The 25,547-nt window shown below is 42.8% G+C and overlaps 1 protein-coding gene and 1 long non-coding RNA gene across 3 annotated transcripts in view; one reads left to right on the plus strand and one right to left on the minus strand.

Annotated features, from left to right (window-relative positions):
* Window positions 1-461: 461 nt before the first annotated feature.
* Window positions 462-9,856, minus strand: LOC121104618. Its single transcript, XR_005836969.1, has 2 exons — window positions 9,722-9,856; window positions 462-3,287 (listed from the first exon to the last, which is right to left on the minus strand). It is a non-coding gene; the product is annotated as an uncharacterized LOC121104618 (long non-coding RNA).
* A 77-nt stretch (window positions 9,857-9,933) lies between these two features.
* The window catches only part of CSE1L (chromosome segregation 1 like), a 42,177-nt gene continuing 26,563 nt past the window's right edge, over window positions 9,934-25,547 (plus strand). Inside the window, exons 1-3 of one of the 2 annotated variants that reach the window (XM_008698033.2) lie at window positions 9,953-10,086; window positions 12,643-12,881; window positions 22,455-22,550. In XM_008698033.2, coding sequence (XP_008696255.1) covers window positions 22,460-22,550 — 91 coding nt within the window. In that variant the 5' untranslated portion in view covers window positions 9,953-10,086; window positions 12,643-12,881; window positions 22,455-22,459. Of the gene's footprint in view, window positions 10,087-12,642; window positions 12,882-22,454; window positions 22,551-25,547 lie in introns of both variants that reach the window. The other variant, XM_008698031.2, reaches the window with a different exon arrangement.

The following is a 25,547-nucleotide window of genomic DNA, read 5'->3' on the forward strand; positions in this document are numbered from 1 at the left end:
GCCCTTATTGTGTTAATAAAGGTGCAGTAGTCTTAACGGCAATTAGAACTGAATCCTGATGCGGCAGCTTATGTAAAGTTTGCAACAAACAGGCCTGCCGCCTGCAAGCAGTCTGTTTGGAAGCTTGATTTATTCTGAGTCAGTGAGAAAGAGAACATATGCTTCACTCCGCCCCCTCACCCAGGGCTCCCCTAGAGCCACGCTCAGCAGGAGAACCAGTGTTACACGGAGTCATTACCACATTCAGACTTCTGCCTGCCCCTCAGTTCTGGAAATTGGGTTGTATTGATGTCAACTCTGGTGCCTTAGAAGTTAGCAAGTTGGGAACCTATCTAAAATCGGCTGTTTTTTTTTTCTTTATAGAGAAGGATTTCTGGTGCTTTTGTTTCCTAAGAAACTGATTTCTTAAATTTGTTTTTAACAGCCTTGAGAAATGTTTGGTTTGGGCCAGCAGTACTCTATTTTTTTTTTCTTTCCCCCAAAGTATTTTAATTTATCTACCAAAGAAAAAAAGAGCAGGTTTAAGTTTTTATGTTACTTACATACATTAAAGAGGAGCTGTATCATTTAGGAGGAAGGGACCGTGGGCGAGTATTTTACTGTGAATGGAAAACGTCAGCACCTTTGACTGACCTTGTCCTGGGATGTATTACGTCTTTACGCTGCTGCCAAGACTCCCTCCCCGGTACTGTGGTCGGTCACAGCCTCAACAAGTCCATGCTCTCCATCCATATTTGTCCTGAAGGCATGCCCAGGAACGTGCCACTGCGTCCCTGACTGGAGACTTCTCCTTTCCTCCTGAGGTTCTCATGTGCCATTTTCTTCAGCGGTGACCCCACCACCAGTGTCTTCCTGCCTTCTCTTTCATTCTTGCCACCTCTTGCAGAGTGGGAAGTGTCTGACCACATTTTGTTCCATGCCCAAATATTCAGCTTTGAATTTTTTTTTTTAACTTTGTCTTTTAAAAGATTGGATTTTCTGAATGAGGCATTTGAATCGTACCAGCATGGACCTTTTAAAAACCGGGATGTCAAACCATTTGGGGTAATTGTTCTTGCCGGTGGCCCGTGACGTACAGAGGAATTCCTTACCTCTACTAATAAGCCATTCAGCCTAAATTCTACTTTGTGAATAAATCTGTTCTATCTCATGGTAAATGTGGCTTGTGCCACTCAAACACTAGTGATAGAAGAGTGTGTGTGACTGCAGCCCCAGGCCAGGACGCCATTCACGAACAAAATTAGAAAAGATGGAGCATTTCCAAGGCCTTATTTCTTTGTCAGGATGCTTTAAGTGTTGATTATATGTGCTGGGTCTCTAGAGAAGTTTTTGTTCCAACACTGCTACTTGGAGCAATTTTGTTTTTCTGCACTGTCCTTTAGGGAAATCACCAGCTCTGGCATCTTAACAACAAACGGTGGATGGGAAATTTGATTTCTAATATGCATCTTTAGAGTCAAATACACCTTTTTCCTGTTACTCCTCATGTACAACCAAAGAGCTACATTATGGAAATTGTATCATAATATCTGGAAACACAGCATTTTCCTCTGACAGGTGACTTTTGTACAAAATGCAAAAAACAAAAAAAATAAATAAATAAACAAAAAACCCGTAGACCTTTCTGTTGTTCTTTTGCAATTATGGCTCTCCATTTCACAGTCTTTATAGTTCTCAAAGGAACCTGCGGACAGAGGCAATTAGATCGTCCCATTCAAATGTTTGTTGTTACGATGCAAATGGATATTGGTTGAGACAGAAGCTAGATCCTTACTACTGCATTCCCTGGGTTCTGTTTTAACATTTGGGTTAAAGTAGACATAACCTGAACTCATGTAAAATCCTGGAGTTTTATTATCAGCAGCTTTGCAGTTGGAGAAACAAAGAAACCAAAGCTGATTATTTAGAAGAATGAATCTATCTGGAAATCCTTGCTCTCAAAAAAAGACACTCATCAAAGGTGTAGTTTTTCTCAGTGTTCTAATTTTTAAAAAATTTTATCTTCATATTTGCATCAAATATTTCTTTATGTGCAAAATGTATGTTTTACCTCCTTAAAATGCCTAAAAGTTAGTTAATAGCTACTATTGTTTAATCTATACACAATGATTAAGTGCATTTAATATTGGTAATTTAATGAAAAGCATTCCTTGCCCAATGGATGTATACATTTTTGAAAGAATAAGCTGAATTATATAATATGAAATGCTATGTAAAGTTTTCTATGTAAAAATATTATGTATAATACTGTTAAAATCCCATGCTTTAATCAGGTGGTAAATCAATAAAGTTTTAAAAAGTAAATTTGTTTTTAATATAGTAATTTGTATGTGTGTATATAAAATCAAGCTATAATTTTGGGTACATTTGTTCTTATGGCAGCTATAAGCTTATGGTTCTCAACTGGTAGTAAAATTTGGCCTCAATAGTTAACAAAAATAATTTCTAATAGGAGAATATTAATTGTGGGTTTTAATTAAGTAAGGTTCCCTTCTTCCCCCTCCCTCCCAATGAAAGGGGAAAAAATCCAGTCATGAGAAGATTCTTATTTATCTCTTGAATTCACTTTAACTCATTAATTAGTTTGACCAGTGGGTGAGTTCCCAAAAGAAGACAAAAATCTCCTCTTGCGGGTGTTGAGGGCAGATTTGCAAAGGATGACTCACAGGGTAGCCAACTTGGACACTGAGTGGAAGGCAATTCTGAGGTTCACAAAGGGTGCCAACGTAGGAAGGCATGGCTTGGCTCTACTGCCTCTGAATTCAGAATCCATTCTTTCTGAAATATCCTAAAATTGTAAATCACCATTGTGCTTAAAATACTCCCCTGCTGAAACTGACTAATACTTTTTCATCTTTATTAATTTATTGGAATAAAATGGCGACTCTCTGTGGTCCCACATAGCAGGTGCTTCCAGTGAACAGCAAAAGGAAAAGGTTTCTGAAGAGTCTTTATCTCACCATAGCAGGTAGTGCCTGGGTTTTACCTAGAGCAGTGGTTTTCAACCTGCTGCCAACCAGGAGTTTCCAATTCTGTCCCCAGGGGGGCACTTGGGACACTTGGCAGTGTCTGGAAACATTTTGGGTTGTCACAGCAGGAGGGTTGGGTAGGATGCTGCTAAACAGCCCCCACTGGAAGGAATTACCCAGCCTCAAGGTCTAACTGGTGCTGAAGGCTGAAAAACCCTGAACTAAATTGACTCGGAGTCTAAGAAGGTTTCTCTGGTGTGGTGCTGTAGGACCCAAGAGTCTGTCTGCGGCAGATACTGTCAGCTTTCTCTGGCCTTCCTGTTAAAAAAAAAAAAAAAAAAAAAAAAGGCATTTCTGCTTACCCATTTTAGAAAGGGCATGCTGAGGTCACCGGTTGAGGAAGGACCAGCTCCACATCATTTATTTAAAGTGCTATTATTTAAGCATTTTGCAAGGTAGTTTCAGCATTATGCCTGTATCCTCCCTGCCCACAGACTGGAGCACAAATTAGGCAAAAGTACATTTTCTTTTTCAAAGGACCAGAGTGATCCCTGGATTTTTTGCCAAGCTGTGTAACACACCAGTTGTCCAGTTCAAGAAACCTGCTAAATTGTCCTTGAGTGAGTTGTGTCACATCTTGGGTGTGGCCAGCTTAGTAAATGCAACGACATACCCACAGCAAAAGAAGAAGGGGTGAGGACTCCCCCAGGATTCTGGCAGAAGTGACTTCAGTATTTTTAAACATGTCTGTTTCCAGACACAAGCCAATCTGGTGCTCAACTGAAAACTGGTCATTTGTATATAAGTCAGTGTTCGCCGTTCCCAGAGACTCCCCAGCTTTGCATAAAGCTTCTATAGCTTCTTCTTCACTGACCTAATTTAGATTTGCTTAAAGAATGTATCTTGATTTATGTTCAAGAAGCACCTTGTGTTCTGGTAAACTTCTTAGCTTGAGTGAATTTGACCTTAAATAATGGCATATTGATTTCCTTGTGCAGAGTGCTATGGGTTTTTGAGAAGCAAGCAAAAACCAAGCATCATTCTATAGGAGAGGCCAGTGGACAGATCACGGAAGCTGGAACGAAGAACTCTTTGTACAGAAGGATTTGTGCTAACTTTCTCCCCCTTTTTGGGCATCAGCAATAAGCAGGCTATTAATGTCACTTTTTAAAGAACTAACATTTACTGATGGCTTACAGCACTGCAGACACTGTACTAAGTGCTTTGCATACAGGAAATCCTTTAAACTTCACAGCAACTGTATGAAATAGATACCATTAGACGTCCATCTTTTAAAGTGTATTTATTTACTTATTCATTTTAATAATCTCTACACCCAACATGGGGCTCAAACCTATGACCCCAAGATCAAGTCACATGCTCCACCGACTGAGCCACCCCAAGTGTCCGACTTTTTGATTTTGGCTCAGGTTGTGATCTCCAGGTCGTGAGATCAAGCCCCACATCAGACTCCACACTCAGCTGTGGAGTCTGCTTGGGATTCTCTCCCTCTCCCTTTGCCCCTCCCTTTCGTGCTCTCTCGCTCTCTCTCTAAAATAAATAAGTATGGGTGCCTGCATGGCTCAGTTGGTTAAGCGTAACCTTCGGCTGAGGTTATGACTCAGGGTCCTGGGATCTAGCCCTGTGTCCTCAGGCTCCCTGCTCAGCGGGAGTCTGCTTCTCCCTCTCCCTCTGCCCCTCCCCCTGCTCCTGCTCTCTGTCTCTCTCTCTCTCTCTCAAATAGGTTAATAAAATCTTTAAAAACACACACAAAAAATAAATTGCTAAAATAAATACATAAATACGTAAATAAAAGTTATATGTCAAAATAGTGTTTGAAAACACATTCCATCCTCCTTCCTTGACAAATAAAACCTTTGCAATACCTGGAAGTTAAAGACTGAATTCTCAGAGTTCCAGGCCAGAACACAGCAGCATGGAAAGAAATAAGCCCTTGTACTGCCCCCTTTCTCTCCCTGCTCCGAGCTCAACCTGTACCATAAGGCTTTGAATGTGTATGCGTGGATATGCAGCTCCGTCCAAACCCCCCCGAAAACACATCTGTCCCCAAGTCACACCGCCAGTGTGCAGGTGTTCACAGCTGTTGTGTATCTGCTCTCAGGAGTGACCCAGCCAAGAGATTTCCACAGACCCTGGAAGAGGGCTTGGGGCCTCTCAGTGGGGAATTCCAGGGTCCCCAGAACGGTCTGAAAGGCGGTGATAAGGGTTCTGGGTGAGCACGCCCTCTCGGCGCATGGACCCCTCACCTGTGGGCAGCTGGAGCGGGACCAGCACCACACCCTCTAAAGGACAGGGGCCAAGGCAAGGGTCCAAAGGCCTGTCCAGGTCTCCAGCAGTACCTGCCACCTGGGAAAACGCAGGACTGGGAACAATGGGAGGTCATCAAAAGTGCATTGTCGCCCGGTCTTGGGATGGAGATAAGAGCTAACACTGCCTCGGACAGTTACCATTTTTCAGACGCTCTTCCACGGGCCTCATCTTTCCTGGATCTGCCATACTCTCAACCCCCCTGAGAGGCAAATTATTACTATCACTACTATAATAGAGATCAGACAGCTCAATTCTAAGTAACTTGCCCGGTGTTATACGGTGTTATACAGATGGCGTGAAGGTCTTAAGCTGGGTAGTCAAGTCCATGCTCTCTCGCTCTCTCTCTCTCTCTCTCTTTTTTTTTAAGATTGTATTTATTTGACACAGAGAGAGCACAAGCATGGGGAGTGGAAGGCAGAGGGAGAGGAAGAAGCAGGCTTCCTGCTGAGCAGGGAGCCCGATGCAGGGTTCAATCCCAGGACCCTGGGCTCATGACCTGAGCTGAAGGCAGACACACCCAGGCGGCCCCATGCTCTTAACTAGTATGATACAACTGGATCAAAGAAGAGTGACAGTAAAGGTCTGGTAAAAGATGTGTCAAGCTATGTCAATTCTATCTCAATAAAGCAGGGGGGATAAAAAGATATGCCAAGAAATTGTTAACCAAAAGAAAGCAGGTCTAATAATATTGATGTCAGACAAATAGAATTGGAAGAGGAGAGGTCTGAAAGGACCAAAGAAGAATATTTCACATCGTCAGATGGTAGATAGACTTCATCAGGAAGAAATGGCAGGCACCTTATCTGCCTAATAGCTTCAAAACATACAACGAAAGACAACTGAGTACACTTTAACAATGACAAAGCCAGAATCATGATGGGAGACCAACATGGCTCTCAGAGAACATCTGATAAAGCAAAATTAAAATAAGGACATGGAGAACATAAAATATTACCCACAGCGAATGTCCTAATTAGCTAAAGACCAAATCCTCTCATGTTCGTACTGTGTGAATTTTTCACCATGTGTACGTTAGCAGTTGTAGCAAACCTGGGAGTGTGTGTACTGATGGGCTGGGGGAGAGTGGGGGGGTAGAGATTCCCAAGGGAGCCTTCAGGTATCACCCACGGGGATTGGAGGAGGACACACCAACCTTCCTGTGCCCCTCACCTGCATGGATCTCCTTGCGGCTGCAAAGGGCAAGGGGAGTGGGCACCACTAGAGCTGTGTCTGCAGACATGATAACCTTGGCACACCTCAGGGCTTCCTGCAGAAACTGGAAGAGAAGCTAGACCTACACGAGACGCCAGCCAGCCTCCTTCGTGATTAGCTCTCAGGGATGAAAAACTGTTAAATCATCAGGATTGTTCTCACCAGGATTGGTGGAAAATCTTTGTCCAGGAAAGATTAGTATGATTGATTACTCGTGCTATTGCTGCAATGGTAAAAATTCATCTTTTCCACTAGCGTCCTAATAACTTACACCTTTCTCAATGGACTTTATTTATATAGGGCATTTCATTCAACATTCAATAAATACGTACTAAGCAGGTACTATGCGCTAGGTGCTGGGGGGGCAGCTGTAAAGAAGATAAATAATGTCTTTGTTCTAATAGAGTCCTTAAGCTGATGGTGAGGGGAGCAATTAACAAAGACAATTGCAAAGAATGATAAACACTATGAAGAAAACAATGATCTATTGAGGCTAAGTTTGCCAGATAAAATACAGGACACCTGAGACAATGTGAATTTCAGATAAACAAGGTATGATCTTTTAGTAGAAGTATGTCCCATGCAATATTTATACTAAAAGATCATGCATTGCTTTTCTGAGATTCACACTGAACTGGGTGTCCTGTATTTTACTTGCTAAATCTGGCAAACCTGGGCGCCTGAGTGACTCAGTTGGTTAAGCGTCTGCCTTCTGCTCAAGTCATGATCCCAGGGTGCTGGGATCGAGTCCCAAGTCGGGCTCCCTCTACCCCTCCCACCTGCTTGTGATATCTCTGTCAAATAAATAAAATGTTTAGAAAAATAAATCTGGCAAACCTAAATGTCGAGTTACCGGGTGTAGAGAGTGGGCAATTTCAGATAGCGTGGAAGGCCTCTCTGAGGAGGTGACATTTGAGTGGGAGTCTGGATGTACAGAGGGAGCCTGTTATTCAGGGGTCTAGAAGAGCATTCCAGGCACAGGGAGGGGCAAGTATGAACAAGTATGAACACTCTGAGGTGGAAATAAGCTGGGAGCTTGGAAGAACAGAAAGGAAGGCGAGGTGGCTAAGTTGAGTGAGGGTGGAGAGGAAGAGGGAGAAAGGTGATGAGGTCAGACAGGTTGGCAGGGGCCAGAACTTCCAGGGTTTGTGGATTGTGATAAAAGATGTTGAATAATTTTACAAAAAAGTTACATCTGTGACTCTTTCACTCAGAGCAATTTTTGCATTTTATCTCAGGAATGGCTTTTACAGGTTCATAGCCAGGGTGCTGCCCACGATAAAGTCAGACATTGTTAAAGCAGTAAAAACGATTTTATTCAGAAACTACTCACAGTGGGGGAGAGAGTTGATTCCACCTGTGCATCTTATTTTTTAAGATTTTATTTATTTATTTTGAGAGAGAGAGAGAGAGCATGTGAGCAGCAAAGGGAGAGAGAGAATCTCAAGCAGACTCCCCGCTGAACATGGAGCCAGGCACAACCCTGAGATCACGACCTGAGCTGAAACCAAGAGTTGGAGGCTTAACCGACTGGGCCACCCAGGCACCCCTGATTGGACATTTTATTTTTTATTTATTTTTTAAAAACATTTAATTTTTTTATTTGTCAGAGAGAGAGCACACAAGTGTGGGGGGGGAGCAGCAGGCAGAGGCAGAGGTAGAGAAGCAGGCTCCCTCCCTGCTCAGCAGGGAGCCAGATGCAGGACTTGATTCCAGGACCCTGGGATCATGACCTGAGTCAAAGGCTGCCGCTTAACTGACTGAGCCACCCAGGCATCCCTGATAGGGCATTTTAAAGGAGAATGAGGGAATTGGGGAAAGAGTGAGGGCCCAGGTGAAAACTTAAAGCATTGGTCAGTGTAAATGTCATCAGGCCAGCTATGTCTGCTAGCTGGCAATTAGGCTCCCATCTGCCCACAGAGAATGAGAAATAGGCCTCACCTTCCTGATGATTATATTTCAAAGTAATGGCTTTCAGGTCATTGAGAAAGACACTCCTGAATTGCAGGAGATACATACACATCTCAAGGGGACAGAAGAAGGATTCACAATTTTAAGTCCTTTTAAGCAAATGCTCTAAGAAAGGGAGGTTGGGGCCTATACTCAGGTGTTGGCTAGAACAGACAGTAAATTCTCCTGGCAGCATTGAGCTTTCTCAAGCAGTCATGTGGTGTGTGTGCGTGCATGCGTGCGTGTGCGTGTGTGCGCGCGCGTGTGTGTGTGTGTGTGTGTGGTGGGGGTGGTGACGGAGGGGGACACTGGGGTCATCCTAAGGTTCAAGTTTGGTCATCTCTTACTGCAGAGGTTTGGACAGAGTCATTATCAGCTGAGAGTTCTGCAGTTCTCAGAGCCTATATAATTCTGTGTTCTTATATTTGTTTCCTCGAGTGATAACTAAATACATGCCTTTCAGTCCCCCGAGTCAGCAAGCTAGCAATTGCAAGGGATGGGCTCTGAAACAGCTGGGCCTGGGCCTGCTGGTGGCTGAAAGTGAGGGCTGGGATTTCCCTAAGTCCCCATTGCTTCCTGTCGTTGTCACACTCTACGGATCACCAGATCCTACAGGCTCTACCCCTACAGCATATCCTGAAGCTGTCCACTTGTCTCCATATGCACTGCTACTCACTTGAGTCCGGCCCATCACATCTCTCTCCTGGATGCCTCCAGGCTCCCTGCTTCAAGCTCTTCGCCCCCATCCCCATACAGTCCATTCCCACACAGCAACTGGTGGGCCTTTTAAAGTGTAGATTTGGTGGCCATCCCTTAATGGATGCAAGTGAGACCAGTCTAAACAGGGCTTATGAGGTCTACATCATCTGGCCCATGCCGGCCTCTCTAACTTCATCTCCTGCCTCTCTGCACTTCATTAAGCCCCAGCCCAGCTGACTCCTGCCTCAGAGCTCAGGCTGTTGGAATGCTCTCCAGGAGGATCTTGACACAGCTGTCTCCTTGTTGAAATTCAGGTCAAGTGTCACTTGTTCAGAGGTTTTCTCTGACCAACCAATGACCTTCCAAGTCACTGCCTGTCATATCACCCTGTTTTAAATTTTCTTGTTGTAGCGCTTATCAAAACCTCAAATGATTTCGTGTATACCACGTCTCCCTCTAAAACCTGCGCTCTGCGAGGGGCAGAAAGGTCTCCTCAGTCTGAAAGGCTATGGGCACGGCTTTGAGCAGTTCGTTCCAGTTATAGAAGACCTAATACGTACCTCACTGCAGCCCTAGATCAGGCTAGGTCGCACTCCAGCGGCCACTCGCTGAACTCCTCTTCGTTCTCAGGAATATAGGGATTGTGATGCCCCAAGCCGCGGTCTGAGCCAAAGGGCATTGTCGCTTGTGACGTCAGCGCAAACACAGAGCCGGTCGCGATTGGCCATTCGAGCTTGGGTGGGGCCTGAGCACTCCTGGCCCCGCCCCCCGCCTCTGCCCCGCTCACGCATGCGCCCGGGCCGCAGCCTCGCCGCCGCGCCATTTTGCCGGGGTTTGAATGTGAGGCGGAGCGGCAGCAGGGTTGGGTAGTGCCGGCTACAGTTCGCGGTTGAGATTCCCTTCTCCGTTCCCGTATCCCCAAGAGGTGAGGCGCGGGGCGTGCACGGCCTGGTAGGGTGGCCTCTTGGGACCCCGCTGGGGGAGGGATGAGGCGCTCCTCACACTTCCGAGCGCTGGGAAGCAAGGACCGCGCCTCTGGGCGAGAACGGAATGTGGGCCTCTGCTTCGGGCGGCGCCCTCCGGAGAGGTCTTTGCCTGCACAGACGGGTCTCGCCTCACCTCGCGGCGTTCCGGGGCTCAGGCCCAAGCCCAGCGGCCCTCGGGCCTGTGTGGGGCGAGGGCCCCCGAGGCGCGGCCTAACGCGAGCAGCCCGAGCGCCCGCCCCTCCCCCCCCAGCGCCGCGCGGATTGGTCGCGCCGCCGCCGGGCCGCTGGGGAAGGCCGCCTCTCATTGGTCGCGCCCGCGCGTCTGTCCTCGTCGCGTTCGGCCCCCCGCAACGTGAGCGGAGTGCCGCGGCGAGGCCTGTCCGGCTGGGCTGCTGGGCCGGAGCCGGCCGCCGCCCAGATGGGCTCTTTCCCGGTCCCCGGGACTCACGTTCTCATTGGAAGGGGGACCTTTAATCTCCCTGTGCTTCAGTTTCCCCAACTGTAAATGGGCATCCCTTTGCTGAGTTGTTTGAGGATTACGTTCTAGTCCATGCACCTGCCCAGGAATGTAAGGTCCCGCTCTTGGGGGAGACGCGAGAGTGTGGTAGTTCGGAGCATGAGCTTTGGAATTAGAAGGCCTGGGTTCGCTCCATAGTTGGCCTCCATGGGAGTGCTATTTAGGGCTAGTCGCTTCATCCCTCGGAGTCTCCCCATTTCCTTATTCGCGAAGTGGGGTTGAAAACAATCTGCCTCGCAAAGTGGCTCTGAGGATCCACGGAGTTATTACCGTGGTTTACGAAGTCCCACCCGAAGTGACTATTGTCTGCCTCTTCCACCTATCTCTTCTTAGCCACTGTAGCCATACTGCTGACTTTGTGTTTTCTTAAATGTTCCAAGCTCGTGCCCACCGTAGAGCGTTTGGACGTGCCTTTCGTTTGCTTGGAAATTATCAGCATCAGAGCTTTGCAAGGCTGGCTCCCTGTCCTTTAAGTTTCATGCCCCTTACACCTTCTTTGATCAACTTCTCTGAGGACTTCTTTCAACTTTTTACTTAATAGCATTTATCATTAACCAGAATTACTTAGAGTTGTTAATTGTCTTTCTCTGCTGCTGGGTTGTAAACTTCAAGAGCAAGGACCTTGCCTGTCTTGTTTACTGCTATATTCTGGTGATGAGTGCTTACTACATGGTAGATGCACAAGTGTTGTTACTCCTTGGAGGCATAGAAGGGGGATTTTTTACTCTTGGATCCCACCTGTGTTCTTTTCTCCTCCCCCTAAACCCCCTCCCCTTAGTTGAATTTTTTTACCTGTGTGTGTTTCCACTTTCTGCATAATTCCTGGGACTCTTGATTCACCTGATCCCTCCAAGACACTTCGACTTCTTTCTTTCAATGCAAGGGAGTTTTCTCTTCACATCTGGTTACTTTGATTTCTGCTCTTTGGGGGCTGGGACAGAAGGTTTCCTATACAGGATTGAATGTGTTTGAGAGCAGTGCTTTAACTTTGGAATTAATTTGTTCATTCATTTACTAACTATAGAGCATCCACTTAATCTCTGGGAATGCAGTGAAGAAATAAAAATGGACAAGGTCCTTTCCTTTGGGGAGCTTATATGCTAATGGGAGAAAGAAACAGTAATACACATAAATGAATTAGATAATTTTTTTTAAAGATTTTATTTATTTATTTGACAGAGATAGAGACAGCCAGCGAGAGAGGGAACACAAGCAGGGGGAGTGGGAGAGGAAGAAGCAGGCTCATAGCGGAGGAGCCTCATGTGGGGCTTGATCCCATAACGCCGGGATCACGCCCTGAGCCGAAGGCAGACGCTTAACTGCTGTGCCACCCAGGCGCCCCTAGATAATTTCAGATAGTGACAAGTGACAGCAATATGACAGATGAAGGCTTCTCTGGGGGCACCTGAGTGGCTCAGTCAGTTAAGGGTCCGACTTGATTTCGGCTCAGGTCATGATCTCAAGGTTGTGAGATCAAGTCCCGTGTTGTGCTCTGTGCTGGGTGTAGAGTTTGTTTAGGATTCTCTCTTTGTCCCTCCCCACCTTCTGTTTCTCCCTCTCCCGCCCTCCATCTCTCCCCATCTCTTAAAAAAAAAAAAAAAAAAAAAAAAAAAAACAGAAGAAGAAGAAGGCGGCTTCTCTGGAGAGGGGACATATGAGCTAAGATCAGGCATGAAAAGGTAAGGGGACAGAGCATTCCAGGCAGAGGGAATAGAAAATACAAAGGCTTGAAGACAGGAACAAATTTAGAATATCGGTATATTGGAGGAAAATCCAGCTTGCTACAGTAGTATATGAAGAAAGAAGAGGTATTCAGGGAACAGATCATACAGGGCTTTGTAGACAATGTACAGTTTGGATATGATTCTAAGTGGTCTGTTCCAGAAAGTGGGGTGGGGGGGTCGAGGTTTTGGGGTATGTTCTTGCTATGTGTGTGCCAGATAGTTTTCATTCATTGGATCTCTTTCCCTTTCCCCAGATGTAAGGACTCAGGAATGGTTCTCTAATGTGGAGGAACTATCTAAGGAAAAGGCACAGATCTTGGATCAGCTTATGTCACAGATGTCTGTGAGATGGCCTTGGAAAGCAAAGTTTTTATTCCAAAAGTCTTCATCCATAACTGAGGGCCTGTGGGAAGAGGCTAGACTTAGGTCCAGCCATTCATTCAACAAGAAGAACTTGGAATTTAGATAAGTCTCTCATCACTGATTTATTGTGGTACATGCGTTTTCTTTTTCAACTGAATTGGTAGGAATTTCTAAAGATCTGTGGAATAGTAACGTATCTCGTATAAAGGCAAAATAGTGAATTTCCCATTTCTAGTTTGAATATTTTAAAATGAATAACAGTTTTACATTTACATATTGCTAATATTTTAAAGAGCCATAGTACTTTCACCTGTGGCCAAATTAGATCGCTTAATTAGACCTTGATCTTGCCGATATATTGGGAATACCTGTGGAGTATTCTCTAAATTACCTGATTTGTCATGCTTTCCCAAATCAGGGCTAAGCTTACAATGTTTTTTTAAAGATTTTATTTATTTAAAAGAGAGGGAGAGCACCACATGCACGTGGGGGGAGGGGCAGAGGGAGAGGGAGAAGCAGACTCTCCACTGAGCAGGGAGCCTGACCAGGGAGACTTACCCAGGGCTGGATCCCAGGACCCTGAGATCATGACTGGAGCCAAAGGTAAACGCTTAAACGACTGGCCCCCCCAGGCGCCCCTACCATTTGGTTTTTTAGACATTATCACTAAGGAGATACAAAAAGGGTTTGTTAACAAATACTTAATTCCTTAATTAGTACTAAACTCAAGGATCTGTGTAGTAGTTTGACTTTCAGGGATTGTTGCATGCATATTTATATATCCCTGTGCGCCCCCACTTTTTTTTTTTTTAACAGATAGTCCTGCTTAGTACCTGAATTTTAGGGTCATTTTAGGGTCTCAGTACTTTGTCATTTTAGGATCATTCTATCATGTGGTCTTAGAATCAGTTGTCTCCACCTCTTCCTGTATTCACAGGCAATTGACCAGAACAGATATGTAGAATGATGGAATGTTTTTGATGGAAAAAAATCAATCAAAGGTGTGCAACTTTTGAAAATAGCACAAGAGATATGTAGTAGATACCTATCACTATTGTAAAGCTCTAGGGAGATTGAAGTGAACAAAACACAAAGCCCCTACAAGAAAGCAAAGTAGTATGCCTTGTGAAATTTGGAACTTGGAAAAATCAAGTAAGGGAATGAAGAGTGACTGAGATGGGTGCTCTTTTAGATAGGATGGCCCAGGAAGGCATCTCTGAAAAGAGATGACCTTGGAAAGAGACCTGAATGAAGTGGGCAGTGAGCCACTCAGCTCTCCAGAGGCAGAGCTGTTCAGGCAGGTAGAATAGTAGTGCAAAGCCCTGAAACAAAAGTATAAGCACTGGCATATATGGACGGTAATATAGGACAGATTTCAGATTCACTTCTTCCTTGAAAAACTTGAATGAACAGAAATTAATTATGGTGGATAAGTTGTCATTTGTTTATCTTACAGATGTAATAGTTCCCCTGTTAAGTTAGGGCTCCTCATAACAGATCCTCAAAGAATAGTCTCTAATACACCTTGGGAACTCCTTTTTAGCTAGTTGACTGACGTATTGACTCATCCTTTAGTTCATTCAGCAAATGCTTACTCAGTATCTCCTGTGTGCCAGACAATGGTAAAGTCCTGGGCTTACAGAGACAAGACATACAAAGTCCCTGCCCTAAGGAGCTTACAGGAAGGATAACAAGTATATCAAAGATATTTCAGATGATGGTTACTGCTGTTAATAGTATAATGGGAATAAGGTAGATGATAATGGTAGAAGGCCCTTTGGGGAGTTGACAGTGGACTGACAGCTGAACAATACCCAATATCAGATTAGAAGGAAGAGCATTATTACAGCATGGAGAACTGTCTTGGCTGGTTCACGCAACAGAGGGAAGGCTTTTGTGGCTTGAACTTTGAGTCAAAAAGAAGCCAAAAGAAAGTAAATGAGGTTGACAGGTGTCAGATTGCAGGGGACTCTGCCATGGTAAAGAGTCTGGAATTTTTTTTTTTTTAGGATTTATTTTTTTTTTTTAAAGAAAGAAAGAGTGCACACATGAGAGATTTTACACATGTGGGGAGAGGGGCAGAGGGAGAAAATCTCAAGCAAACTCCCCGCTGTGGAGCCCAACTTGGGGCTCAATCTTAAGACCCATGAAATCATGACCTGAGCCGATATCACAAGTTGATCACTTAACCGACTGAGCCACCCAGGGGCCTCAAGAGTTTGAATTTTTAATATAGATAATTATGTGAAACATAAGAGATTTTGGCTGAGATTATGTATAATGCTTTAAGAACATAATGAAGAAAGTTAGTTGGGTGCCTGGGGTGGCTCAGTTGGTTGAATGGTTGGCTCTTGGTTTCTTCTCTACATGATCTCAGGGTCCTGGGATGGAGCCCATGTGGGGCTCCGAGCTCAGTAAGGAATCTTGCTTAAAGATTCTTTCTCTTCCTCTCCCTCTCCTCTATCCCCTGCTCTCAGGCGTGCATGCGCTCTTTCTCTCCCTAAAATAAATAAATCTTAAGAAAAAAAAAGTTCAAGAAATGCAGAATTATTGAGGAGTGTATTAAACTCAATAGAATAGGGGCTGCTGCATGGCTCAGTTAAGCATCAGACTCTTGATCTTGGCTCAGATCTTGATCTCAGGCTTGTGAGATCAAGTCCTGCTTCGGCTTGTGCTGGGCATGGAACCTACTTAAAAAAATAAATAAATAAAGGATATTATTTAAAAAAAAAAAACTCAACAGAATAGATCCAGTTAATCTCTGTAATCCTCCCAACACACATACACAGTTTCTAACATGCTGCCTTGCATAAATCTCAAAAGGTAGAACAAATTTGTGTGGCAAAGAAAGATAAGTTTGTTGTTGTTGTTTTTAGCTCACATACACCAATGTAAATGATTTTTCTTGGCAACAGCAAACTTTCGTGATTTCATAATAGATTGAGCATTTCAGCACAAAAAGAGAATGGGAAATGAATTGATTAAATCACTGCTTTCCAAAGTTTGTTTTATTTTTTAGTATTCTATTTTTTTGGGAGAGAATGAGCAAGAGAGAGAGAGAGCACATGAGCTGGGGCAGCGGGAGAGGGAGAAGCAGACTCCCCTGCTGAGCAGGGAGCCCAACGCAGGGCTTGATCCCAGGACCCCGGCTGGGATCATGACCTGAACCAAAGGCAGACGCTTAACCAACTGAGCCACCCAGGTGCCCCTTTCCAAAGTTTTATATAATAAAGTAGTTCTGTGGCCAAGTAATGGGGGGGAACTCTGGATTAAGCAACATTGAACTGATAATTTACTGTGTGAGTTCCTGAAGCCTTTAAAATGAATCTCCAAAAGAGGGAGAATATAATGTGTAGCATTTTCCAAACTTTTTTTTTCTTTTTAAGATTTTATATTTAAGGGGCGTTTGGCTGGCTCAGTCAGAGGAGCACGCAACTCTTGATTTCAGGGTTGTGAGTTTGAGCCCCACATTGGGTGTGGAGATTACTTAAAAATAACATCTTAAATATCTTTTAAAAGTCTTAAAAAATTTTTTTTTTGTTTGTTTGTAAGAAATCTCTACATCCAGCATGAGGCTTGAACTCACAACCACAAGATCAAGAGTCACATGCTCTACTGACTGAGCCAGCCAGGTGCCCCTGCATTTTCCCAAGTTTTGATATAAAACCCAGAAAGGGTAGCCTCTCAATAAATTGTGTGTATGGTTGAGTGGTACTTGATATTCATGCCATTGAGTGGTTTGCACTGGGTCAAAGGAAGTGAATAGACAGGTGGAGGAATTTACTAAATAAGAATATTGGCTTCCTTTATGATAAAAAAGTTTTCCAGTTAAAGGAAAAGACTAATAAGGAGAATACAGATAGTTTCAAACAAATCATTCTCCAGCCAGCTTGTAGTTTCTGGCTGTGGAGGGATATCCTGCACAAGTGTAGCGTTAGCTATAGCCCTGTTGATAGCATTAGGTGACACCCCCCCCCCCAAGATGTCCTTTCTATGACTATTCCTAGTGTTTCTACTCTAGTTCAGTCCCCTGTCATTATTATTTCCCCCGAGAGATAGCCTTGGTTACTAGGAAGAGAGTAGACCTTACAGAGTCAGGCTGATTTGAATCTGATTTTTATTAACTATGTGTGACTTGAGGCAAGTTAATTAATCTCTCTGAGTCCCCTTGTATGTAAAATGGTTATTATATGAAATGATATAAACCATACAAAACATCTGACATTGTGCCGGTCCCCCATTTAAAAAAAAAAAGTGTCCTAACACATCTTCGATTATTCTTCTCAACTCCATTCTGGAAACCATTGCCAGCCCAAAGTTCATATATTCCACTTTCATTAAGTTTTGATTCCTTTCAAAAAACCTTCAGTGACTTCCTGTTGTACATTAAATCCTGAAACTCTTCAGCTCAGTTTTGAGGAACCTGTGATCTGATCTCAGCCTCCAATTCCTCTATTCTCCAAAGGAGCTATATACTCTTCCTGTCTGTTTCTTTGCTCACACTGCTTCTTGTATGAGATGGGTCTTCATTCTACTTTGCCTTTCCAGTTCTCCGCATCCTTCAAGTTTAGCTCAAGACAGTCTCTTGGAAATCTTGGCCCACATGCAAATGTAGGCCAAGTGACTCTCTTACTAACTTCCTAGCAGTTAAGTTACTGTCTGTGATTCATTTGGCACCGCTACTCCAGAGGACAAATGTGTTTCAGGGTTTCTTTTTGGATGTACATGCTGTGGATTATGCAGCATTCCTGTGGGGTGTGGGATAGCACTCTGCAATCAAACACATTGGTATTTCTTAAGTAAAACAAATTTTTGAGATACTTTATTTATAGCCTTAGGCAGTTATGGCCAGGTTTTGCTGCCAAATGAGTTTGTCACAAACTTTAGAAAACAACAAAAAAACCTTTCAGGGACACCTGGGTGGATCAGTTGAGTCTTGATTTCAGCTCAGGGTTGTGAGTTGGAGCCCAGCATTGAGCTTCATGCTGAGCGTGGAGCCTAGTTAAAAAAAAAAAAAAAACGACTTCCAATTTTAGACTTTTAGATTTCAAAACTGCAGTAAAGGGATTATAGGTCTGTAGTTGGCATAGCGGTTTTGTCTTGTCTTCCAACTAGTATGGAAGCTCCTTTGAGAGCCTGGATTTACCTTTGACAGAGTCATTTTAAAAATACAATAAAAGGGGTGCCTGGATGGCTCAGTTGGTTAAGCATCTCCCTTCGGCTCGGGTCATGATCCCAGGGTTCTGGGATTGAGCCCCACATCGGGCTCCCTGCTCAGCAGGTAGTCTGCTTCTCCCTCTGCCTCTCCCCTCCAGCTTGTGCGCTCACTCTCTCTCAAATAAATAAATAAAGTCTTTAAAAAATATATAAAATAAAATTTTAACTCTGATTGCGAATGTGATACATATAGGTGGTTATAGGATATTAGAAGAATCTAGAAGAATATGAAAAGAACAAAAATGTCCAAAGTTCATCACATAGACATTACTGCTATTTACATTTTGGAGTGTATTTTTAGTTTTTCTATGTAAAAATTTTTTTTAAGATTTTATTTTTCAGTAACCTCTATACCTAATGTGGGGCTTGAACTTAAAGCTCCCAAGATCAAGAGTTGCATGCTCTACTGACTGAACCAGCCTGGTGCCCCTAAATTTTTTTCACATAATTTGAATTGTGTATTTGACCTGTTTCCACTTAGCTTTATTACATTTTCCAAAAATTATTACATAATTTTTTTTCTTCTTTGTCACAGAAGCCCCAAATTAAGTTTGGGTGCATGGTTGCCCTGAGAAGGCTTGGCTCTCTGGGAGCTAGTGCAGTTTTAAGGGCGCCTGGGTGGTTCAGTCAGTTAAGCATCTGACTCTTGATTTTGGTTCAGGTCATGATCTTGGGGTCATGAGATCAAGCCCTGTTTTGGCTCAGTGCTGGGCATGGTGCATGCTTAAGATTCTCTCACTCCCCTACCCTTTCTTTCTCTTAAAAAAAAAAGTGCAGTTTAGAAAAATAGCTATATTGAAGTATAACTTACTGTGTACTTTTTGGTGAGTGTCATTAGTTTTACATAGTTGCACATCCATCACCATACATCACGGTTTTAGAACATTTTTATTGCCACAGAAAGTTCTGTTGTTTTGCATATAATTTTATCTACTCACCAAGAACTCGGAGATCACGAAGTCCTATTTTATAGCGTTCTCAAGCTTTTTCGTTTATGGGGAATGATGTGTGCACGCACTCTTGTAATTTATATATATGTGTGATTTCTTCTGTGTGTTTCTTCGCTTTATGTTATCACTTACGTGTATATAAGCCAAATATTTAGCTTATAATTTGTAATGTGAATTTTTTTGGTGAGTGGCAGTATATTTTGTGATTTATGTTTGGTGTTGTTTAAGCTTTGAATATTTAATAAAATAATTGCTTTTTTATTGAGATATAAAGGTATAATTGACATATTACCATGAGGTTTGGGTGTACAACATAATACATGTACGTATTGTGAAATGATCGCAGTAAGTATAGTTAACATCCATCACTACGCATAATTACAGATTTTTTTTTGTCATCAGAACTTTTTTTTTTTAAGTAGACTCCACGCCCAACATGGGGTTTGGACTCATGACCCTGAGATCAAGAGTCAAGTGTTCTACCAACTGAGCCAACCAGGTGCCCTGTAATACAGTATAATTTTTTTGTTTTATTTATTTATTTATTTTTAGTAATCTGTGTACCCAAACTTGGGCTCAAACTCACAAACCCGAGATCAAGGGTTCCATGCTTCTCTGAGCTAAACAGGTGTCCCTTGTATTACTAACTATAGTCACTATGCTGTACATTATATTCTCATGGCTTACTTATTTTATAACTGGAATTTTGTACCTTTTGACCCCCTTCACCCATTTTGTGCACCTCTAACCCCCACCAATTGGTTCTCTCTATCTATGAGCCCTCAGTCTGTTTTTTTGTTTTTGTTTTAATTTAATTAAATTAATTGATTTATTTATTTTTAAAGATTTTATTTATTTATTTGACAGAGAGAGATAGCCAGCGAGAGACGGAACACAAGCAGGGGGAGTGGGAGAGGAAGAAGCAGACTCCTAGCAGAAAAGCCTGATGTGGGGCTCTTGATCCCAGAACACTGGGATCACGCCCTGAGCCGAAGGCAGATGCTTAACGACTGCGCCACCCAGGCACCCCTGTTTTTGTTTTAATTTAATTTAATTTTATTTTTTTTTAAAGATTTTATTTATTTATTTGACAGAGATAGAGACAGCCAGCAAGAGAGGGAACACAAGCAGGGGGAGTGGGAGAGGAAGAAACAGGCTCATAGCAGAGGAGCCTGATGTGGGGCTCGATCCCATAACGCCGGGATCACGCCCTGAGCCGAAGGCAGACGCTTTAACCGCTGTGCCACCCAGGCGCCCCTGTTTTAATTTTAAATTCTACATTTAAATGAGATCATAGGGTATTTGTCTTTCTCTGACTTATTTCACTTAGCATAATGCCCTCAAGGTCCATCCAGGGGCACATGGCTGGCTTAGTCAGTAGAGCATGTGATTCTTGATCTGTGAGGTTGTGAGTTCAAGCTCCATATTGGGCATGGAGCCTACTTTAAAAAAAAAAAAAAGGTCCATTTTGTCACAGGTGGCAGGATTACTCTTTTTTATGGCTGAATAATATTCCATTGTATACACATATCACGTGTTCTTTTATCCACTGGTGAACATTTGGGTTATTTCCATGTCTGGGCTGTTGTAAATAATGTTGGGATGAACATATGGGTACAGACATCTTTTCGAGTTTGTGCTTTCATTTCCTTTGGATAAATACCCAGAAATGGAATTTTTTTTTTTTTTTAAGATTTTATTTATTGACAGAGAGAGACAGCCAGTGAGAGAGGGAACACAAGCAGGGGGAGTAGGAGAGGAAGAAGCAGACTCCCAGCGGAGAAGCCTGATGTGGGGCTCGATCCCAGAATGCTGGGATCATGCCCTGAGCCAAAGGCAGATGCTTAATGACTGCGCCACCTAAGCGCCCCTTTTTTTCTTTTTTTAAGATTTTATTTATTTATTTTGTTTTTTAAGGTTTTACTTATTTGAGAGCGAGTGAGAGAGCACAAGCAGGTGGAGCTGCAGAGGGAGTGAGGGAAGCAGGCTCCCCACCGAGCAGGGAGCCTGATGTGGGGCTTGAGCCCAAGACCCTGGGATCATGACCCGAGCTGAAGGCAGATGCCTAACCAACTGAGTCACCCAGGTGCCCCAAGAGTTTATATATTTATTTGAGAGGGAGAGAGCCTGCATGCGGCCACAGAGTGGGGGGGAGGCGGGAGGGAGAGGAACAAGCTCACTCCCAGCTGAGCACAGAGCTGGAGGGCGGGCCTGGATCCCATGACCCTGAGATCAGGACCTGGACCTGAGTCAAAACCAAGAGCCCCGACACTCAACCACCTGAGCCACCCAGGCACCCCCAGAAGTGCAATTTCTGGATCATGTGGTAGTTCTTTTTTTAATTTTTTGAGGAACCACCACACAGTTTTCCATAGTGACTACACCAATTTACGTTCCCACCAATAGTGCACAAGCGTTCCCTTTTCTGCACATCCTTGCCAACACTTGTTATTTCTTATCTTTTTGATGAAGCCATTCTAATAGGAATGAGGTGAAGTCTCATTGTGGTTTTGATTTGCATTTCCCTGATGGTTAGTGATGTTGAGAACCTTTTTATGTACCTGTTGGCCATCTGTATGTCTCGGAAAAATGTCTATTCAAATCCTCTGCCCATTTTTAAGTTTTATATATGTATAATTTTTATTTTTTTGCTTTTTGAGTTGTGTGGGTTTGTAATATATTTTGGATATTAACCTCTTATCAGATATATAATTTACAAATGCTCCCATTTGGTAAGCCATATTTTTCATTTTTTTGATGGTTTCCTTTGCTGTGCAGAAGCTTTTTTTTTTTAAGGTTTTATTTATTTATTAGAGAGAGAGAGAGAGCACAAGCAGGGGGAGTGGCAGAGGGAGAGAGAGAAGCAGGCTCCCCGCTGAACAGGACCCTGGGATCATGACCTGACCTGAAGATGTTTAACCAACTGAGCCACCCAGGCACCCCTGTGCAGAAGCTTTTTAGTTGGATGTAGTCCCACTGGCTTATCTTTGGTTTTGGTGTCGGAATTTGCTTTTTAATTATAATCATAGGTGTCATCTTCTGAATCCCAGAAATCTCTCCCCAGGTACAAATCTTAGCATCTGGTTTCTTGTCCTTGTGATTGCATGTTGTACACAAAGAAATTTATAGTTTATTTAATCTTAGAACTCTCTATGGGATCCTTATTTATTGCTTAAAATTGTAATTTCTCATGGTGGGACTTTTTAAGTTCCTAGTGAGTCTTTTTTTTAAAACCCCTCGTTTGCCCTTTTTTTCTTTTTTAGCATTAAATCTGATAAACTTTATGGTGACTTTGATCAATTCTTCAGACCTTTGTTTTTCTGTGCCTCTTTTTGACTTTGGTATGTGTTTTCTTCTTCATCTCAAAATTAGCTCACCATTGTCTCAGAAAAGTCCATCTTCTGGAACCTTGCCTTAAGACATAATGAAATGGATGACTTTCAGAGAGGGGAAGACCCATAGTATAAAAGTATTCTTTTATGTAAATCATTGTGTCCCAGTGTGACCAATTTACCAAAGCTCATGTTTTGTTTTAGGTTCTATGGCAATGGAGCTCAGTGATGCAAATTTGCAAACACTAACAGAATACTTAAAGAAAACTCTTGATCCCGATCCTGCCATCAGACGTCCAGGTAAAGAGAATGTTGTTTTGTGGTTTGATTTATTCTTTAAGGACAGGTGATGAAAACCTTTGCATAGTCTATCTGTATTTATAAATTGTTTAAAAAAAAAAAGATTTAACACTTAATTTTCGGGCATAGTTTCTTTTTCATTCTCTACCTGTAAAGTGTGTGGTTGGCTGCTTACAGCTGCTATAACATATGGTGATGTGGAGTGTTTTTGGTTTGTTTTTTTGAGTTAAAATAGCTTTTATTTGATGCCTTCTGGGATTAAAAAGTACTAGTATGTCTAGAATACTTTGTCCCTTCACCTTTCTGAAAATCCCCATACCTGCCTGTTTTAGAGATATAATAATTAGGGCACGGATATGAGAGTTAATTGCCTAAAAAGTGATTAAATGAATTAAACCAGATAATGAGATGCTGTCTTTTAATCCCCAATTGGGTTTGTTTTAATTAATACATTTTAAGACCTAGGGTTCCTCCCTCCTATGTTTGACCAGTTTCTGTTAGAAACTTAGTGGTAGCTTAGAATGATAAACTCAGATGCCCACAGGACTCAAATGTGTGAAGGTAAAAATGAGGGAGGCAGGTGAAGTGAGGTTTGGTAATTTCATGTGATTTATATGCCTTGGTTAAGGGCATTTAGAACAAGCTAACTTTCGGGGATTCAAACCACTATTGCAAGATCAGATTTCCAGCTTTGCTTGAAAAGTAAAATACATTTCTATGAAGTGTGAAGTGTCCTCATTTTAAATGATAGGATCTGACTCCAAAAAATGTGAAATACCATGCAAACCAAGCAAACTCCTTCTGAGGGCTGGATGTGTCTTGTGGGTGGGTAGTCAGTTGATGATTCTCGATGTGAGCCATATTAACTAGGTATCATTCTGCTTCTTCAGAACTTACTAATGTGTATGCTCAGAAAGAGGATTTTGGAACGCCTCCACAAAGACACAAGTGAATGTGTGTGTGTGTGTGTGTGTGTGTGTGTGTGTTGCAGTTATATATAATAGAATTGTAAACTTGTTAATGCATCCATTCTATTCTAGAATAGTGTTTGTGATTTCTGAGAGGGAGAATTGTGGCTTTTCCCATTAGTGCTTAAAAAAGTAACGTGTTCTTAGAGGAAGGGAAATTAATGGCTCTAATCTTCTTAGACTTTCCCAGAAAGTCTCTGCAAGCCCTGTCTATTAAAAACTATTTTTAATAATTTTCTCTTTGCAAGGCGAGGGTGTTACTGTTTTATGAATTCAGGACAGAGTATAGGAGTAAATTGATGTTTCTGGAATGAATTATGAACATAGCATTTCTAAAGGATTGGTACTAGACCTACTCAGTGTTTCTAGAAAATGATCTGGAAGTTGAAATGTGTAGTAGATCCAGCTTACGGATAGCACTGTGCTCCCTTGGTTATGGAGATGAGACTGGTCCAGATGAACTGGAAGACATTTTGAGGCTCCTTGAGTGTGTAAAAACATGTCTTTGTGAATATTCTGTGAGCAGGTTGAAGGAAATGAACACAGAAAGAAATAATTTGACTTAAACTCATGAGATTTCGTTCAGGATATTGATTACAATTTAAGAAAGAGACCTGGTAGTCTACATGGGCTTTCCCTGAAGATCATGGATCTAGTGTGTTGCCCTGTGTGCAGTGCTAACCACTGAGAGGAAACAACCAAAGCCTTCCAGACTCCTACAAAACCATAGCGTGTCCCCTCCTGAAAAACATTTTTCAGTTTAGCACTCCTCATCTTTTAAAAAAGACATGATGGACACAAAGCAGGGAAGATTTGAGGATGGATGTCAAACTCTTGGGACTCAGTTCAGAAAGAAGAGAGGTATTAAATCATATTATGGAAAATAATAGATGCCAATGGCAGACCTTTTCAATGAAGTTTATGAAGAAATGCTATAAACCTTCACTTGTGCAACCAGTAACCTTGGAGAGTTCCTTTTTTTTTTTTTTTTAAGATTTTATTTAGGGATGTCTGAATGGCTCAGTCAGTGAAGTGACTGCCTTCAGCTCAGGTCATGATCCCAGGGTCCTGGGATCGAGTCCGGCATTAGGCTCCTTGCTCAGCAGAGAGCCTGCTTCTCCCTCCACCTGCAGCTCTCCCTGCTTGTGCTCTTTCTCGCTCTCTCTGACAAATAAATAAATCTTGAAAAAAAATATTTATTTTATGAGAGAGAACACACAAGCACAGAGGGAGAGGGAGAAGTAGACTCTAAATGAGCAGGGAGCCCGATGTGGGGCTTTATTTTAGAGGGGGTGCATGCATAGGGGCCAGGTGGAGGGACAGAGAATCTCAAGCAGACTCCCCACTGAGCGCAGAGCCTGGCGCAGGGCTTTATCTCATAACCCTGAAATCATGACCTGAGCCAAAACCAAGAGTCAGACACTTAACTGACTAAGCCACCTAGGTACCCCTAAACTTGGGAGATTTCTTATCCATTAAGTGTGGTAGGAGTTGTAATATGTGGGTAAAATCTTTGAATAATTTTCTGTTCATACTGGGAATGTTTAGTTCGAGAAGAAAACTGAGGGCTTGTGTGATAGAATAAGGACTGGACTAAAACTTTTAGTGATGAAATCTTCTAGCTGTGCGATCTGAAGTTAACCTAACTCAGGGGCCTTGTATTTATTCATTCATGCATTCATTCATTCATTCTTTTATTTAAAGATTTAATTTATTTGACAGAGCACAAACAGGGGGAGCTGGAAGGGGAGAGGGAGAAGCAGGCTCCCCAATGAGTAGGGAGCCCGATTTGGGGCTCGATCCCAGGACCCTGGGATCATGCCCTGAGCTGGAGGCAGATGCTTAACCTACTGAGCCACCCAGGCGCCCTGATTTTTTGATGCATTTAATCAGAGATCTACATAGATATAAAATGAAAAGACTTGGTTATAATATCAAATCTTTTTTTTCTTAAAGATTTTATTTATTTATTTGAAAGAGAGAGAGCCAGTGAGAGAGGGAACACAAGCAGGGGGAGTGGGAGAGGGAG

This window comes from Ursus maritimus, unplaced genomic scaffold, assembly GCF_017311325.1.
Source record: "Ursus maritimus isolate PB19 unplaced genomic scaffold, ASM1731132v1 scaffold_22, whole genome shotgun sequence".
Lineage (NCBI taxonomy): Eukaryota > Metazoa > Chordata > Mammalia > Carnivora > Ursidae > Ursus > Ursus maritimus.